The sequence below is a fragment of the Hypanus sabinus genome, chromosome 12 (assembly GCF_030144855.1).
Source record: "Hypanus sabinus isolate sHypSab1 chromosome 12, sHypSab1.hap1, whole genome shotgun sequence".
In the NCBI taxonomy this organism is placed as follows: Eukaryota; Metazoa; Chordata; class Chondrichthyes; order Myliobatiformes; family Dasyatidae; genus Hypanus; species Hypanus sabinus.
Window position 1 is genome coordinate 66875059 of NC_082717.1, and position 18065 is coordinate 66893123.

Sequence of the window (18065 nt, forward strand, 5' to 3'; positions counted from 1 at the left end):
TAATCTGGTGACCCATTAGAATAACCTGAATTTCTGACCTCATCAAAACGATCGCTTAATTTCAGTTCCAAAACATCACCAGTCTCACTGTTGCCTCAGCCCATCGAGTGCCACAGACCTTGTATTATGGTTGGTCTCTCTCCATCTCACTTACATCATCGAGCTTACAGTGCCCTGGGAGGAGGCAGTGGAGAAGGCCTACAAGCGCAAGAAGCTGAGGTATGTTGAGCTTGCAGCCGATGTGCAGCAATGAGGCTGGAAAGCAAGGGTACGACCGGTTGAAGTAGGCTGCAGAGGATTTGTAGCCACATCAACATCAAGGCTGCTCCGGGAGTTGGGAGTGTGAGGGAAGACACACTGACAAGCAGTCAAGACCTCTCCAGAGCTGCTGAAAAGGGTAGTCAGTGGCTCCGGATGAAGAGAAAGGATTCTATCTGGGCCCTGAGTGAGTGGCATCTAGGGGGTGAGCCCAGGATGCCGGGATACACTGCTGAACCCTCTGGAGGTGTTGTGGGCCTATCAGTGAAACACTGAGGAAAGAGGGCGTCCACTTGATAACCCAGAAAATGCCACCACTCACTTGGCCACCCAGCAGAGTCTAGGTAGGCAGCATGTCTCTGGAGTGCAAATAAGGGATATTAACATCTAGTCCTACATAACATACCTCAGGCATTTCTTGCATATTCGGCTTATGGACAAATAAAATCAGCAACTGATTTACTGAAGTGTACTACCTGAATATTGAGGCACCGATGTCAAAAATGAAAAGAATCAAAAAATATTTTGAAAGCCTCATAGAACTGTATTTTGTCTCCCAAGTTTTATCACTGTTAAAATGTCCTGTAACTGCATTTAAATCAATATTCTTTCGGACTAGGTATATCACTGCTCAGATTATCAAGAAAAATGCTTCAGTATTATATCATTAATAATTCATACATCAGTTTAGTTTTGTAAGCGAATCATTCTCACAGATATTCAACAGCCTTGTATTTCCCTTTCTAATATTTTATACGTTAATGCTTGGCATCAATGTCAAAAATGGGCAGCACTTGATACAATGGATGTGGAGAGGTTGTTGCATCTTGAGGAGAATCTCCAACTAGAACCATTACTTAAAAATAAGGGCTTGTTTAGGAGTCTGTGCTAATTGTGTTTATTTACAGTCAATCAAAAGAACACAGCAGTGTGTTGGTTGTCTATCATATCTGACGATGGCAGTGAAACTTGGTCAGGAGAGTTTCTAAGTGGAAAAGCTGTTGTAGTGGGACAGTTTCACTCTCTCAACCTCAGAAGTCAGTGTCCAGTGAAACAAGCAGTTGTCACAGACTGTGGTCTTCCTTGATTGCAGTGGTACATCTTCTGTGCCACGTCATGCCCTTCGCTCTCCACAAAGCATTGCAGATCTACCTGCTTGGCTGCTGGATCTCACTGTAGATCTCATCTGCTCAGTCACTTCTCATACTAGGAAAGTAATGTCCCAATTTCACTGGGGCATGAGACCTGCCAGCTACCTTCAGCTGGTTTAGCCCGCGTCAAAGCAGTGTACAGGGTTGTGGCCGCTGTCACATGCAAGCAGCTACTTGGAGCCACAGGTGAGAGCCGAGTGTCCAGTGGAGACCAAATGTGAGTGAGCTGCCCCAGAATGGGCACAATAAGCCTTTCAGAAGTACTAACTGTCACTGGGCTCCCCTTACACAGCAGCACACATTGGATGAATTACTCCGCCGATAACTATTAGGAACTAATACCGTTTTATAGTATTGGTAATGTTCTAATTAGTTTAAATTCATTATTTGTTACTCAGTTAAATAGCAGTCCTTTTTAATACCTTGTAACCATTTTCATATAACTTCGGCTAATTGGGATAGCTCCTTAATTTAGTCTAAATTTACTAATCCCAATGTGTCCTAATTAACCAAAATCCACTGTATTTGATAATACCCCTGATTAGTATCTTGCAGATAATGGAAGCCTTTGTACAGTTGGAAGGTGGAGAATTTGCCAAAGATTAACTTGTCTCAGTTGTTTCAATTAAACCTCCAGTCAGTGCCTTCTCCTAAGGGTGCACTTGGGATCAATGCTGAGAAATAGACACCAGAAAAAACCTCCATATTTCAGATCCAGGGAAGATAAAACAGAAGTTATTTTTTGTTTCTGTTTGCAAACTGTTAATTCTACCCTCAGCTACCGGTGGTGATATGATGACAGGGTCTGGTATGCAATCCCCATTCCTTGAGCTGTTCATAGTTGTCAGAAGAATAGGCACTGGAATAGATGGAGTCTCATGCGGATGTTCGGAGAGGGTGAGATTGGAGTTGGAAGGAGATCAGCAGTTTGCACTTATCTCAGTCAAGTTTTCCTGCAGTAACTCAATTTAATGGACATAAGTACACACAAGTAAGTTCATGGCAGGACATTAACTAATGTATCCCTTGCCTATAGAACTACTGAATAATTATCCTGCTTAAAGTAAGAAAGATCTATGATCTGCTGTTAAATTTGTACATTATTCAGTTTTCTGAATGAAGAAATACATTCTCAATATTGTACACGTGTACGGTCTGCATCAGGAAAGCATATTAATGAAAGTATGCAATGTAATACTTTAAGGTGCTTGTGAAATTGGTAGTCTGTTAATAGTATCTTAATCCTTGGCTCTGGTGATGAACCTGTGATGTTAACCACTGTATTTCTGTGCCTCAGTCTGTGTGAATTCGAGATTAGCAGGCATTGTATCATTCTAAATGTGTTTCTGTGAAAGGCAACAAACAGAGGGCAATGGGTAACCCTAGTTAATTTCTAAGGTAAGGACACATTCCGCACAACTTCTTGGGCCTAAGGGCCTGTATTGTGCTCTAGGTTTTCTATGTTTCCAAATCCTACATGAGGACTATGAGTCTTAAGAACTCTATTCCCCCAAACACAGCAGAGGCAAAGTCTTTGAATAATCTTGAAATCAGATTCTTGAAAAACCAAAGGAGTAAAAGGTTATTGGTGTAAGACAAATAACCTTCTCAAGCACTTATTTTACACGTGTATATAATTATTAACACCTACATAAACTGTAGAAATCCAGAACTCACTATTACCTCCTTCATATACTGTACTGTTGCAAGGTTCACAGAGCAACCAATGCAGAAACAATGAGAACTTTATTGTTTTAATCTACTGCTCTTGTTAAGCTAGATTGGATAAGGTATTATTGAGTAACTAAGCCACACTAAATATATGATCACTTCCTTTGGCCCTGAAATGCTAAATGAGGTGAGGAAGCTTGTTACTAGAACAAATTATACACGTTCAGGTAACTCATTTTCATCACCTTTATCCATACTAGCCAAGTCCATCTGTAAAACTGACTTGAGTTTTTTTTTCTCTCTATTAGCACAGACTGGGCATCTTCTATAGCTATAGATTGATAAATCTGAGTTCCACTTTGGAATTGTCTTCATTTCATAATTTATATTCCTTTATATTGATTCCCTCAAACAACCCCCATTAACCCACAGATCAGATTACTTAAGCAAGACACACAAGATGCTGGAGGAATTTAGCAGACCAGGCAGCATTTACTGTGTGTTGCTTACATTCCTGCATCTGCAGATTTTCTCGTCTGTCATCAGATTACCTATATTACAGATTACTCAGAAAGCAGCCTGACTATTTATTGCCTTAGAAATTCTCTATCCCTCCAATTTTTCTGCAACTTAATTACTCCAATGTTTTTTATTTCACATTTCTAATATCTACAGTTTTTCTTTTATCTTCAGAAAACCTATCTCTACTGACCAATGGAATGTAAAATCAGAGTAGTCAGGCTAGCTCTGCCCAAGTAGTGGTGCACTGGAAGCAGCATCCCTTGTCAGATTGGGAATGAAGATTTCCAATGATTTTACGTCGATTACTTTTCAGTCAAACATTTCAAAGTATAATGCTTTCAAAGTACATTTTTAATTTTTCTTTAAAAACCTGCTCAGTGTTTGTACTTTTACTTACATTTCCCACTCAAGTTCTATTTACAAAGCATTTAAAAGATTAAAGAAAATTTGTATTTTAAATTATAAAATTTTCCCCTCTACCACCAGATTTCTGAGTGGTCCTTGAACAAACTACTTCGCTAATTGCTCTTTCACACCTTTTTTTACTGTAACTGAAAGTAAATTTCTATGTCTTGAACTTTGCTGTCACAAAACAACATATTTCATGACCTATGTTGGTGATAATAAACCTGATTCCGATTCTTTATGCACTTTCCATGTGATTGGCAGGTTAGTTTAGTTTGATGGCATTGCTATACCAGGATTATATGAGCTATTGCAGAACTACAAGCAAAATCAGAAGAGGGGAAATTCACAACACAGATCTCACTATGTCCTTGCTGACAACCTTCTTCAAACTAATATACTGGAATCTACTTGAGCAAATACAATATGCAACAGGAGTAATAAAGATACACCAAACCCTAAGTCTACCCTAAGTGGTCACCTAGGTCCTCAGGCCTGTCCATTAACACAATCATGGCTGATCTGTCCCAGGCCTCATCTCCTTTACTCTGACAGTTCCACAGAGACCTCAATTTTCCAATCTTTCAAATCAAAACATCCACCTCTTTAAATATTTATTGTGATCTCGCCTTCATAAACCTCCAGGATAGAGACTTCTAGACACTTCAATTTTACGTGACTGTCACCCTGCCTTAAAACTACAAGACACTCTTCACAGTGTAAACTCCAGAACTACCCTGTAATGCTTTTATAGAATCTTTCAATAAGAATAGTCCTCATTCTTAAGTTCAAAGAACATAAATCTACCTTTTTTTTAAAAAAATGCTATTTATGACAGGACAACACTCTCATCCCAAGAATTAGTCTAGTGAATCTCTTCTGAACTGCCTTCAATCCTTTCTTAAGTAAAGAGATCAAAACTATACATAGTATTCTGTACCTGCTGCTGGTGCAGCTACATTTAATCTTCTAATGTTTTATCCCTAAACTTTACCATCCCTTATAATAAGGGTTAATATGCTATTTGCCTTGCTAAATACTTGCTGCACCTGCATGTTAACTGCCTGGGACATTGTCCCACCTAACTCTCATCTCCAAATCATAATTTTCAAAAGCGTATCAATTTCAACCTTAATTGATGTATTTAATTCAAGTTATTTGCATATTCACATTCAATTACTTCTGCAGAAGGCAGTTCAACACCAAAGGTACTAAACATATTTAAATGGCACAGAATTTATACTTCAGTCATTTCCAGTGCTTTTTAAATTTTCGTAAATACATAGTGTTTGTACTTTCCAGTATAAAAAAACTTCACTTTACCAGCTAACTTCAATCTAACATTTTTAAGAATTCTATTACATGAGATTAAGATTAGTAGTTTTCTACAAAACAACAGGCCATTCTAATAAGTTCCACCAAATTAGTTTTGTCCTCAAGCCACAACTAATGTTTGCAAAATTAAACAAATAATCTAACATTCCTGAACAAGGAACTTGTAAGCTGCAAAAGACCAAACATCAAAATAGTATTTTTCTGCTAATGCATTCTTTGTGCCATTTGTTTCTGATTTAATACTTCTCACTCACCATAGGTTTCAAGATTCAAAACTAAACCTTTAGATAATGGAAGCATCCGGAAATCTAGCAAATACATCTGAACACAGTTTGTTTTGTCTAAAGAACAAAATTATGACAATATATCCCAGAACGCTTAAAAACACTTTACAATGTAATTAGATTTAATGCCAATTTTGTTGTACTTAATCACAAACTTAGAAGTTAATTGAATAGCTTATAAAGCACATGACAACAATTTCACGCAATGTTTCAATACCAGTGGAAGAGCAAGGCATTCATTAGTTGAAAGGAAAGTAAAAACGCAATAGTAGCCAATTAGGCCCACTCATTCTGTAAGAATATGGTAGCTCTTGTGCCACGTTCCCATCTAATTGCCCCATTTCCCTGATACGTATCCAAGTAGGTATTCTCAAAAATCAATCACTAGCCCTTATGTGATTTGTTTATGGAAAGGATTATATTCCTCTCTACAAAGAAATCACTTGTCTCAGACCTAAGTTACTGCATCCTCATACTAAGACAATACCCATAAATCTTTGTGTTTTATGGAGAGTAAGCTGCCTCTCTGTACTAATTGGTCATTTTTTTCTTACAATCATATACGGTTCTCCAAATGCAGTATCAACAAAAATCCTGCAAAATCTTAGCAAAATTTACTTCATTTATTGATTTCAATTTCCTTGCAATAAAGTACCTTTCCAACACTTTGCATGCTTACTTTGTTTCCTGAATCAACACAGTGTGCAAAAGGTAACCAGTTATTTGACATTTAAAAATTTGCTGAGACACAAGAAATTCTGTAGATGCTGGATATCTTAAACAAAACAGAGTCCCGATGAATACTACTGGACCAAAACATTGACTGTTCACTTTCCTCCACGGACGCTGCCTGACCTATTGAGTTCCTTTGTATTGACCTATTGAGTTATATTTTGTGTTGCAAAATATATTCTGCCTTTTTAATCTTGTCACAACCTCATATTATTTGCAGCTTTTGTACATTTTCCTCACTTTAATTGAGCAGGAAATTTGAATATGTTACACTGTTACTTTATCCAAATCATTAATTGCAAATAACCAACAAACAAGTTCTTACCCTGATAGCACCACACAAATAAGACCATGTCAATATGAAAGATACTGTTAATTCCTTCTCTTTCTTTACTGTCCGCTAAGCAATTCTTTATTAATAACAATATTTTAACCCCATGGGCTCTAGTTTTATCTACAGTATATTATCAAATGTCATTTGAAAGTCCAGATCTGCTACATTGACTCAATTATCCTACAAGTAATCCTTCAAAATCTAATAAATTTGTTAAACAGGATATGCACTTCATAAAATCATGACAACTTACTCTCATCATGATTTGAGATTTTTAAATGCCCATTTGTGACAGACTACAAAAACAACAAGGTCTTGTTATAAATATACCAAGTGATGATGAGGACACATTTGGAGCACAGCATAAATTCTCAAGCTGGTTATTTCAGGAAAGATATACTTAGATGTGCAGAGGAGTTGTCCAATGAGGAAAGATTAAACCCACAAGTTGGAGGTTAAATAAAGTAAGTCACTACAATCTTACTGAAAGGCAGAGGAGGCTCAAGGGGCCAAATGAACAACTCTTTTTCCTAATTTCAGCAATTCTCAGACACTTAATTATCCGTGATTCTGTATTTTGCTTCTCTTTTCTTCAGCAGCAATATTACTTTTATTACCTGGTTAATTCTGGATAACTTCCAGAATTAAAGCAAATAAAAGGAGACAACCAGTGTAAGCAGGACTTTTCGACAGGTGTGTGCGTGAAGCAAGTAATATAGGTTCCAAGTCCCCATCTGAGCTATGGAAGATGAAAAACTTATTTAGATTCTTAAGATGACAGGATGTGGCGATGTAATTATCTTTCAGTTTCTTTGTAATTAGCACGCAACAAGCTACATGTATTGCATTTCCAGTTGTTAAAAAGTAATACTGCTGAACATTGCAAAATATACACTTAAACAGGTGAACTTGGGGTAGAACACAAGAGTAAAGTGCTGTCAGAAAGGGTTGGGGAAATTCATGCAAACAAGTCAATACCTTAGGAGTTACCGACCTTGAGAGTGATCACCAATGGAAGCGTCACTTACAACCCGCAGAGTTCAAAGAATATGCTTCATTGAAGTAAATAGATGAATGAAAACCTTAGCGATGACAAGTTTGGTATTTGCTTTTTGACAGCTCCGATCCATCCACGGTACTCTATAGTTTAGGTTCACAAGGACAGGGAAAGCAAATGCAAAAGGAAAAGGAAAACAAATCAAATGTAGGTGAGGTCCTCAATGAATAGTTCTCTTTCTGCACCAAGAAGATGGAGTTCAGAGAGGGGTACATGGCTAATCTGGAGCAAATCAGTATTAATGAGGTGTTAGGTATCATGGGATGCATAAGCATTGATAAATCCCTGGCATCACGAGATTTAATCCAAGTTGCACTGGGAAGCAAGGGACCACTACAGCCCCGATTAAAACGTTTGCATCTTCATTACCCTTAGCCGAGGTGCCAAAAGACTTGAGAGCTAATGTTATACCTTTATTTAATAAATACAGCTAAGATAAAACATTAACTACAAGTGAGCCATATATCAGAGATAGGTAAATTATTGGAGAAAACTCTAATGGGTTGGGTTTATGCGTATTTGGAAAGGCAGGGTCTGATAAGGGATAGTCAGCATGCTTTGTAAAGGGGAAATTCTAATTTGACTTTTTTTTAGCTAACCAAAAAGCCTAGTAAAGTTGGGGCAGTAGACATTGCCAATATAGACTTTGATAAGACATTTGCCAACATCACATGTGTTAAGTTGGTCCATTAGTTTTAGGCACAAGGGACCCAAGGCAAATTGTCAAATTCAATCCAAAATTAGCTTAAAATAGGACATGAAGGATGGTACAGTATTGTAAGGATGATTTTTTGATTACAAGTCTGTTGCCAGTGGTGTACCACAGGGATCTATGCTGGCTTCTTTGTTTTATGATATATCAATATTTTGGGTGAGAATGCAGAAGGTGTTTTGAACAAGTTTATGACAAGTTTTTGGATAGCAAGGAAGGTTTGTCTAAAGCTAAAGCAAGATACAGAACAGATGGAAAGGTGGGCAGAAGGAATTCGTTCCTAACACGTACAAGGAAGTAAAAAGAAGAGGACGTATACACTGAATAGTACACTAACTAGCACATCAACAAAAGAACTTTGGGGTTCAGGCCCCTATTTCCCTGAAAGCAACACAGCTAGAGCAAAATAGAACATAACATCACAGGATTAGGTCCTCTGGCCATGGTCTCTGTGTGACTATGATGACAAATTAGTCTAAATGTATCTGCCCACAAATGATTGAGATCCCTCTACTCCATGCACGTTCACGTACCTGTCTAAGGGCCTCTTAAACCAAAGTTTTATGTAGTTGAAACACTACTTCCTAACTCTTACATTCAATTCCCCGACAGATGAAGACAAGCATGCTACATGCCTCTGGGTGGCAAAGGCAGCATACGGCATGGCTGTCTGCGTAGAATGTAGAAGTTGCCAGTGGTCAGATCCCTCTTGTGCAGTTTAGGTTGCCACACAGCAGAAAGGATGTGACTGCACTGCAGAGGGGGCAGACGAAGTTCTTAAATATTCCACATGTAGATGGATATGAACCTGGTGCAAGAAAATGGGATTCATGTCCAGATGGACAAAAAGGATTACACTGACTTGGTGAGTTACAAGATTCATTTCTGTGATGCACAAGTTCAAGTTTATTGTCATGTGATTGTACATATATAACCAAACGAAACGACGTTCTTCCAGACCACAGTGCACCCACAAAACATATCACACACACAGCATATAAACCACAATATTGGCAGAATTCAAAATACATGCAGCACAGGTAAACAGTAAAGAGGACAGTATACAGTAAACAGCATGCTGACCTCGTGATGAGACCTCAGTGGTTGCAGGGTATTCATTAGTCTCACCGCCTGAGGGAATAAGCTGTTACCCAGTTGGGCACTCCAACTTTTGATGACTATGAATTCTTTGATTACAATTCTCAATCTATTAGGGATTTTAGACAGACATCAAACCAACTGCCTTTCTGCTTTTCTCAAAACAAAGTACCACTTTTCAACAGAAAGAAATAAGGAAATGTGCCTTGACTCGATTCAAGAGATATTTATCCTAAGTGTGAGAATAAAATTCCAACATAGTTAATCTTAAGGCAATAAACAATGCCAACTATCTGTGGTTCAGGAGAATGAATAATTATGAATATAAATTTCCTTCAAGATTAACAATTCCAGTTCTTAACTATGTAATCTATTCACGGAAACAATTTACCAACCTAGTAAAAATGAAAGTATAATTCTTATTTCTGTCCATTCTGAAGGAAGCCATTTTCTGCTTCCAATTTCAGGTTATGCAATTGTGTAATTCAATAACCCGCTCAAACATTAAATTGCATTTTATTCTGGATACAATCCATTCATCCATATCACTAAGTTCCAGTTTAAAAGCTAAGTCACATATTCATTTGCTTGCTTGAACCCACAGCAATGCCATTTGGAAGTGCAATGTTCAAAATAGTTCAAATACTGCCTGTCGGTACACAGTTAAAACAAATTGGTTTAAACTCATCAAATATCCTTGCCTTCCATCCAAGCAACTGATACATTCAGTCAACATTTTTGCCTGACATTGTCAAAAGACATTGATCTAGTGTGCAGAGGTTTCAAATGCCTTTATTATAATATCACTCAATCCTGACAGCCACCCCCAGTTCAAAATAAAGCTATATCCACTTATCCTCTTGGAGAAGGTAGATCTTATAAACAATCTAACAAAGTCACAAGGGCATTCTGTGAAAAGAAATTTTAAAAAATAATATATAGGAGTCAGTGTCATGAGTTAATATTACATCATCTCCCAGATCCAAGGTTTTATTTCAAGCAGGAAAACACATTCAATTTTAGAAGGCAATCTAGTATTATTTCCTACAAGATTATATAGCAATGATTACTCCAATTACATACTGTACAATGTCACATCAGCTGTATTGTTTTCACCTTAAATAAAAAAATCTGCAACCTACATATCAAACATAAACAAATCCAAAAGACAAATGACCCCATATTCCTGAGTATTTGCTGTACAGTATTCGCAAAATTACACTTAAAGTTGTAAGGTGTTCCAAGTGACTAACACAGGATATGATTTGAAAAATAAAGACACTAACCAAATGTCAGCCCAGAAAGAGGCAATTTTTCAGGAGCATTAAAACATTTTAAAGAACATTGGAAAGATGTAGGATGATGTCTCAAGAATTAGTGCCTGGACAATAAAATTCACAAATAATGAACAATGGGGAAGAATAGGAAGATGTATAAGTGACCAGATCTGAAGTGTAAACTTCTGAGACTTGCAGTGCAACAAGAGGTTAGTGAAAATAAAAAGGAAGATTGGGGCAGGGGAGTTAAAATGAGGGTGAGGATTTTAAAACTGAGGCATTGTAGTTTTTAATGGTGGTTAATAACTAGGTGAATAACATTTGTTTCAGATTAGATTACACAGCTTCAGTACACATTTTCAATGGTGACCATTAAGTAGCCATCTATGTAAAAAAAAGTCAAAAAATTATAGATAATGGAAATCAAAAGTAAAATTAATAATTGCTTGAAATAACCGAGGTCAAGCAGCATCTGTGGGAAGAGAAACAGAATTAAATGTTCCTTCCCTCAGACTACCCTGGGCTGCTGAGTATTTACAGAATTGTTTGTTTTTCTTTTAGTTCCATTCACACTAATCTCGAGTACCAGCAATTCAAGCACTCTAGATAGGGCTTACATGTCTTGAGAGTACCTACCTCCAGCACTCACTTATGCAGTGTATGCCAGATCCCAATCACCCACTACGTGCGAAACATACTTGCTCAGACCTCTTCTAAGTCTTTACTCTCTAGTCTTAGCTACTCCTGCTCTGCAGAAAAGCTTCCTATTCTTTACTCCACTCTTTCCACTGCATCAGGTTCTTCCGGTATTGTGACTTTTGAACCCAAGAAGGTGGAGTGAGAAATGAGAAGCCAAGTGAACACAGGAATATTTCAATCTGTAAGTAACATAGGGTGGCAGCTGCACCAATCCGGTTACACTAAAGTTAGTATAAAACCTTTCATAACTTACATCCAAATGCATGTCAAATTTACCGCCAAAAATTTCCATACTTACAAATGTGAGAGTAAGCCATTTAGTCCCCTGAACATATGCTGACACTCAGAGCAACCCATTTTTTCTCTCTTACATACGCAATAACAACCTTCTGATTTATCCCCAGTGCACATGTAACGTATATTTAATCCCAGGAACCAATCTGGAAAACTTTCACTGCACTCTCTGTGGCAAATACATTACAGGTCCTTTGGAAATGGAATAAGGCATCTTTATTTCAGTGTGAAAATCTGTTTGAATTAAAGATCAAGGTGGTACTAGCTTTCCAGATTACTTGCTGCACCTGCAAGCTAGCTTCCAGTGACTTGTACACACGGACACATAGGTCCATTTGAAAATTAACAATGACAGAACAGGAAATGTTAATAAATCCTCTGTTCCAAATGACTCCAAAAGCTAAATGAACGAGTCATTCTATGCAAGCCTTGACATGAAGCAGCTAAATTGCCATGCAGAAGGAAGGCAGAGATGAGAACCTCTTACCATCACTTCATGTGAATTTGCAATGTCTATCACTCCACAAATTTGCAACATTAATGAAAGTGACAAATTAAAAATGACTGATCATTAACAGTTTGACAAGTTCTTAGTTATTCAACAACCCTATTCCTGTTCAATTCCACCTGACCTGATTGCTCAATTTGAACTGCCCATGTGATTTACACCTGACATCCTGTGTGGATCAAATTGAAGTGGGCCAGGAAGAATGAGCCAAAAACATTCATGGATCTCATACACAAGTGTGCATGTAGAAAACAGATACTCTGTTACAGAAATCAACTGCTATGCAATTATACAGTTTCTCAGACTGGAGCTCTATCTTTGTACCTTGGAAAATTTTCTAAATAAATTTAGATTTTACCATTAATTTCATTCAGGGGTGCAACTAAATTGCATTTATTCATTTATTTTTTTTACTTATATATGTAAGTAATTTTCACTAAAAATTACTTTGCACTTCAATTACTTTTCATTTTCCACAAAGGCAGTAAATTTATAATGGCCTATTCAGAAACCCCTGGGGCTCCCAGTTTCTTGTTTTTTACTTGTGGCCCTTATAAAATCTGGTAAGAGCCCCCCGGGGCAGGGGGGGGGGGTGGCAAAAGGCCCACATTGAGAACCACTGCATTAACACACTCTTAAAGTAACTGTACTTCCCAAAGGAAAATACAAATGTACCATACCAGTTTTAACTCAGCCCCAAGTATCTGGAAGTAACTTTAGCTAAATAAATACATAATAATTCATCATTAGCGATTATTTTCATTATTTTGTTTCCTTTACAAACTGTACGGAATCATTAGGAATCAATTTTAAATATAAAAAGAAACTCTGGAATAGAATTTACACAGAATCTGTATCCATGTGGGAAAACGCACAGAGAGCTGGATACACGAGCCATGACCACAACAGGAGGAAGTCAGCAGTTAACAAACAGATAAAGTTACAATCTGGTCTTAAGCAGGACAGAAAATACTGTCCCATTCCAGATGTACATTCTGAGAGAAACTGGGGGTGGGGTGCCACTCAGCCCTGGTTAAAAAGAAAACCGGGCAGGAGAACCCAGTCAAATTAATGAGTTGTGGGATGGGAGGGACAACTACAGTCAATATAATGGAGAGTGGGGAATTACAGCCCGTCAACAGGATGGTGGGCATCACAACACCAGTCTACAGGATAGTGGGGTCACAACATCAGTCTACAAGATGGGGGGGGGGGGGGGGGTCACAGCACCAGTCTACAGGATGGGGGGGGGTCACAGCACCAGTCTACAGGATGGGGGGGGGGGTCACAGCACCAGTCTACAGAATGGGGGGAGGGGTCCAGTCTACAGGATGGGGGGGGGGGGTCACAGCACCAGTCTACGGGATGGGGGGAGGGGTCACAGCACCAGTCTACAGGATGGGGGGGGGGGGGTCACAGCACCAGTCTACAGGATGGGGGGGGGGGTCACAGCACCAGTCTGTAGGATAGAGGGGTAAGTTCTCATTTTACATGGAAGGGTGGGTAAAGGTAAAGAGTGAAGGAGGAGGCCATTCAGCCTCTGCATTTTGTTCTTTCAAAGCTCGACTGATCGGCTTACTAACTCCATCTAACGTCTTGGTTCGACGTCCTTATAAGAGACAGCATGATGTCACACTCAATATTGAAACTTCCACGCTCACCAACCAGCATCCATCCGATTTCACACACCCCGCTCCTCTCCATCACAATTACCTCCAGGTCGAAGAACTTCCAGAGGGACAGCTGCTGATTTCTACCCATCTTTCTCAGAAAGTCTTCTTCCTGACATCAGTCCCAAGTGCCCAAGCTCTAATTTGATGCCAATGTGCCCGTTCTGGGCTCTCTTAGCGATTGTCACCGGCAACTGGGACAAGGCCTACAGCCACCTTGCATTTCCCTTAGCAGTCCAGCCTCTAGTTAGACTCTAGAGATTAGCGAACACGTAATTACCCCCTTGGGCCTTAAAGTCCAACTCCACTCTATCTAACCAGACTCATTCCTGGGTGGATTTCACTCGAGGAGAGAAAGAAGAAAGAAACTCTTACTTACTATTCGGGATTCATGGTTGACATCTCACTTTCAACACTTGATTTTTTTGTTCAGCGTATATTCAAACAGCTTCTTGATCTAACCGTCGAAATAATAATTAAAAAGATATCTGGGTGACAACGAAAATACAAGACGAGAGTCAAGTCTGTCACAGCCCAAAATGGCGGCCCCTCCAACCAGGAAATAACAAGCCGCTGCCAGAGCCCCATGGTATGCTGGGAATTGAAGGAAAATGACGTAACCTTACCCCACTGTAGAGCGGCTGCTTTCGACGATGGACTATAATCCCCAGGCAGCATTTCGCTTCCCTCCGTATACGAGGTGACGTGCTCAACGCCCTATAACGCATGCGTTCTCCGCAGACTCTTCTTCCCCAACCAACACCCTCTCATTTCGCCACACTTGCCATTGAGTGAGTGTTGAACACGTGGCAAGTGCTGCTGTGTGTCAGCAGTGAGGGAGGTACCATTGAGTAACGAAACAGAGTGTTCCCGAAAAGCCAAAGGTTGAGCTGCTGTGGGTTTTTTTTCTAATTAAACATTTCACATGCGTTAAAATACTACCAATGTACATGTTGAAATAGTTGTGGGTACGATAACATCTTGTTACAGGTGCTACCTGTGTGGACTGAAAATTACTATCAGCAGCTATTTTTAATGGAATTATTGTAAATGGCATGTTTATAATGACAATATACTATCAAGACTCAAAAGAAGGCATAAATATCTAAATGGAAACAATTAGCTGGGTCTGTGGGTAAACAGTAGGGGTAGTGGGACTAATTAACTAAACCTCTCAAAGTCAACTCAAGAAAAACTCTTTGATAGAAGTTCTGTGAGTACCTCTCTCACTGTTCTCCCATGTTTCTATTGCTGAGCTCCTCCAGCATTTTGTGTGTGCTACTCTAGTTATAACTTTCTTTCATCTGTACTATGTAGAATTATACTGGGTATTCCTTAGTCTGCACAGGAAAGTTAGATAGTAATACACTAAATTGCTCTGAAGTAGGTCCACTGTCAGGACTTGGCTATTTGCATGCAAAAATGTTCCCCACTGAAGGCCAACTGAACAGATCCTCTATATGGAGAAGGTATTCCAGGAGAGAGCTGACCACTCCCTACTGCTCATCAACAGCTCCTCCATGGAGAGGAGTAGGTGCACATCGCAAATGATCTCACCAGGATCCTTAACACCACTTTAGTCAAGAAAGCACAGCAGCACCAGCACTTCCACTTCCTGAGGAGACTGAGACGAACGAGACTCCCGCCACCATTCTAACCACAGTCTGCTGGAGCACCATCGAGAGTCTCCTGACTAGCTGTATCATTTGTCTGGTATGGGAATTGCAAGGCTCTGACCGCAAGACCATGCAGTGGATTGTGAGGACTGCTGAGAGTATCATCAGGGTCTCTCTACCCCTCCTGAACGTGTACCAGAAGTGGAGTGTTTGCAGAGCCTTCAACATTGCTAAGGACCCCTCCCAATCCAAAATCTTGTTGAACTCCCAATGTCAGGCAGTAAGTGCCACGGTATAAGAACAAGGATTGTTGATTTGGGTAACGGCTTCCTCCCCTAGGCTATGAGAGTTCCAAATGCATTTTTATGACAGCTCCATAACTACATGTCATATGTGTACTTTATGTCAACTTTTATATCTATGGAATATTTTAATATGTTAATATTATTTAATGTGCTCTGTGTGTTGCACCTTGGTCCCAGGAGAACATTGTTTCATTTAGCTGTATACATGCATATGGCTGAATGACAGTAAACAAACTTGAATTTGAGGAAGAGTGGGCTTCAAAGTTGATAAATACAGGCACTGAATATGGAGCCCTCCCCCACTATCCCACCCCAATGGCCTGGCAGTTCATTACTCTGAAAAGGTTTTGGAGAAGTTTTCATAAGGCTGATTGGAGACATTTAAACATGGTTCAAATAAATGTATTAGAATATGATTACAAATAATCACAAATGTTAAGAACATTAATTGAGTAGACCTTTTGAGGTTGGCAATGACCATCAAAACATGGAGGAATTATCACAAACTCCCACAGTCCTTGATGATTCGTGATTTCAGTCTCTGAGGTTGACATGAGAGCATTCTTTGGAGGGAGGCATCTGCCTTAGATGGCTGAGTAATAACTGGCTCGAGTGTTGACTGAAATCTTTAACCTCTTGCCCTGGCAGTCTGAAGACCCACCTGCTTCAAGCAAGCTTCAATTATGTCAGTGCCTGAGAACATGGTAACCTGTCTCAAAGACTATTGTCCAGTAGCACTTGCATCCACCGTGATGAAATGTTTTGAGAGCTTGGTGATGAACCATATCAACTCCTGCCTGAGAGGTGACTTAGATCCACTCCAATTCACCTAATGGCACAACAGGTCCACAGAAGATATAATTCAATTTGGCTCTTAATTTCAATTTGCCTGTGGAATATTTAGACAGCAAAGAAGCATAGATCAGGATGCTCTAATTTATCTACTATAGGTCATTCCCTCAGAACTGATTAATAAGCTTCAAGACCTCCTTGTGCAATTGGATCGATTTCCTCATTTGCAGATCCCAGTCAGTTTGGATTGGTAACAACATCTCCACAACTTGTATCAGCACAGGTGCACCAAAGGGCTCTGTGCTGAGTCCCCTGCTCTACTCGTTTTATACTTATGACTATGTAGCTAAGCTGAACTCCAATGCCATATTTAAGTTTGCTGATGACACCACTGTCAATAGGCTGAATCAAAGTTGGTAACATTTCAGCATGTAGGAGGGAGATTGAAAATCGAACTGAGTGTTGCCATAACAACAACCTCTTAATGTCAGCAAGACTAAGGAGTTGATTATTGATTTCAGGAGGCAGAAATTGGAGGTCATCCTCAGGGGATCAGAGGTAGAGAGGGTCAGCAACTTTAAATTCCTCATCTTAACATTTCAAAGGACCTGTCCTAGGCCTAACATGTAAATGGAATTACAAAGAAAGCATAGCAGCCCTTCTATTTCCTTAGGAGTTTGCGAAGCTTCAGCATGACATCTAAAACTTTGACAAACTTCTATAGATGTATAGTGGAGAGTATATTGACTTGGCTGCAATACAGACTAGTATGGAAATTCCAATGCCCTTGAACAGAAAATCATACAAAAAATAGTGGATATGGCTCAGTCCATCATGGGTAAAGCCCTCCCCAGCAAAGGGCATTTCTACACAGAGGGTTGAGCAAGAAAGTGGCATCCACCATCAGAGACCCTTACCACCTAGGTTCTGCTCTCTTCTTGCTGCTGCCATCAGGAAGAAAGTACAGGAGCTTCAGGACCCTTGCCACCAGATTCAGGAGCAGTTATTATCCCTCAACCATCAGGCTCTTGCATCAGAGGGGATAATTTCTGATCAACTATACTTACCCCATCATTGAACTGTTCCCACAACCTGTGGATTCACTTTCAAGGACTCTTTATTCCATGTACTCGATATATATTGTTGGTTTATTAATTCTTCTTTTTACTTGCAAAGTTTGTTGTCTTTTGCACACTGGTTGTCCACCTTCTTGGTGCAGTCTTTCATTGATTCTAATATAGTTATTGGATTAATTGAGTATGCCTGTAGGAAAATGAATCTGAGATTGTATATGGTGATATACAAGTACTCTGATAATAAATTTACTTTGAACTTTATTCATGTG

The 18065-nt window shown here is 39.3% G+C and overlaps 1 protein-coding gene across 1 annotated transcript in view; it reads right to left on the reverse strand.

Moving 5' to 3' along the window:
- Nucleotides 1-14576, reverse strand: part of LOC132402977 (ras-related protein ORAB-1) — a 30720-nt gene extending 16144 nt beyond the window's left edge. Inside the window, exon 1 of the mRNA XM_059986160.1 lies at nt 14387-14576. Within this exon, the coding sequence (XP_059842143.1) occupies nt 14387-14409 (23 nt within the window). The 5' untranslated portion in view covers nt 14410-14576. The remainder of the gene's footprint in view (nt 1-14386) is intronic.
- Between the last annotated feature and the right edge of the window lie 3489 nt (nt 14577-18065).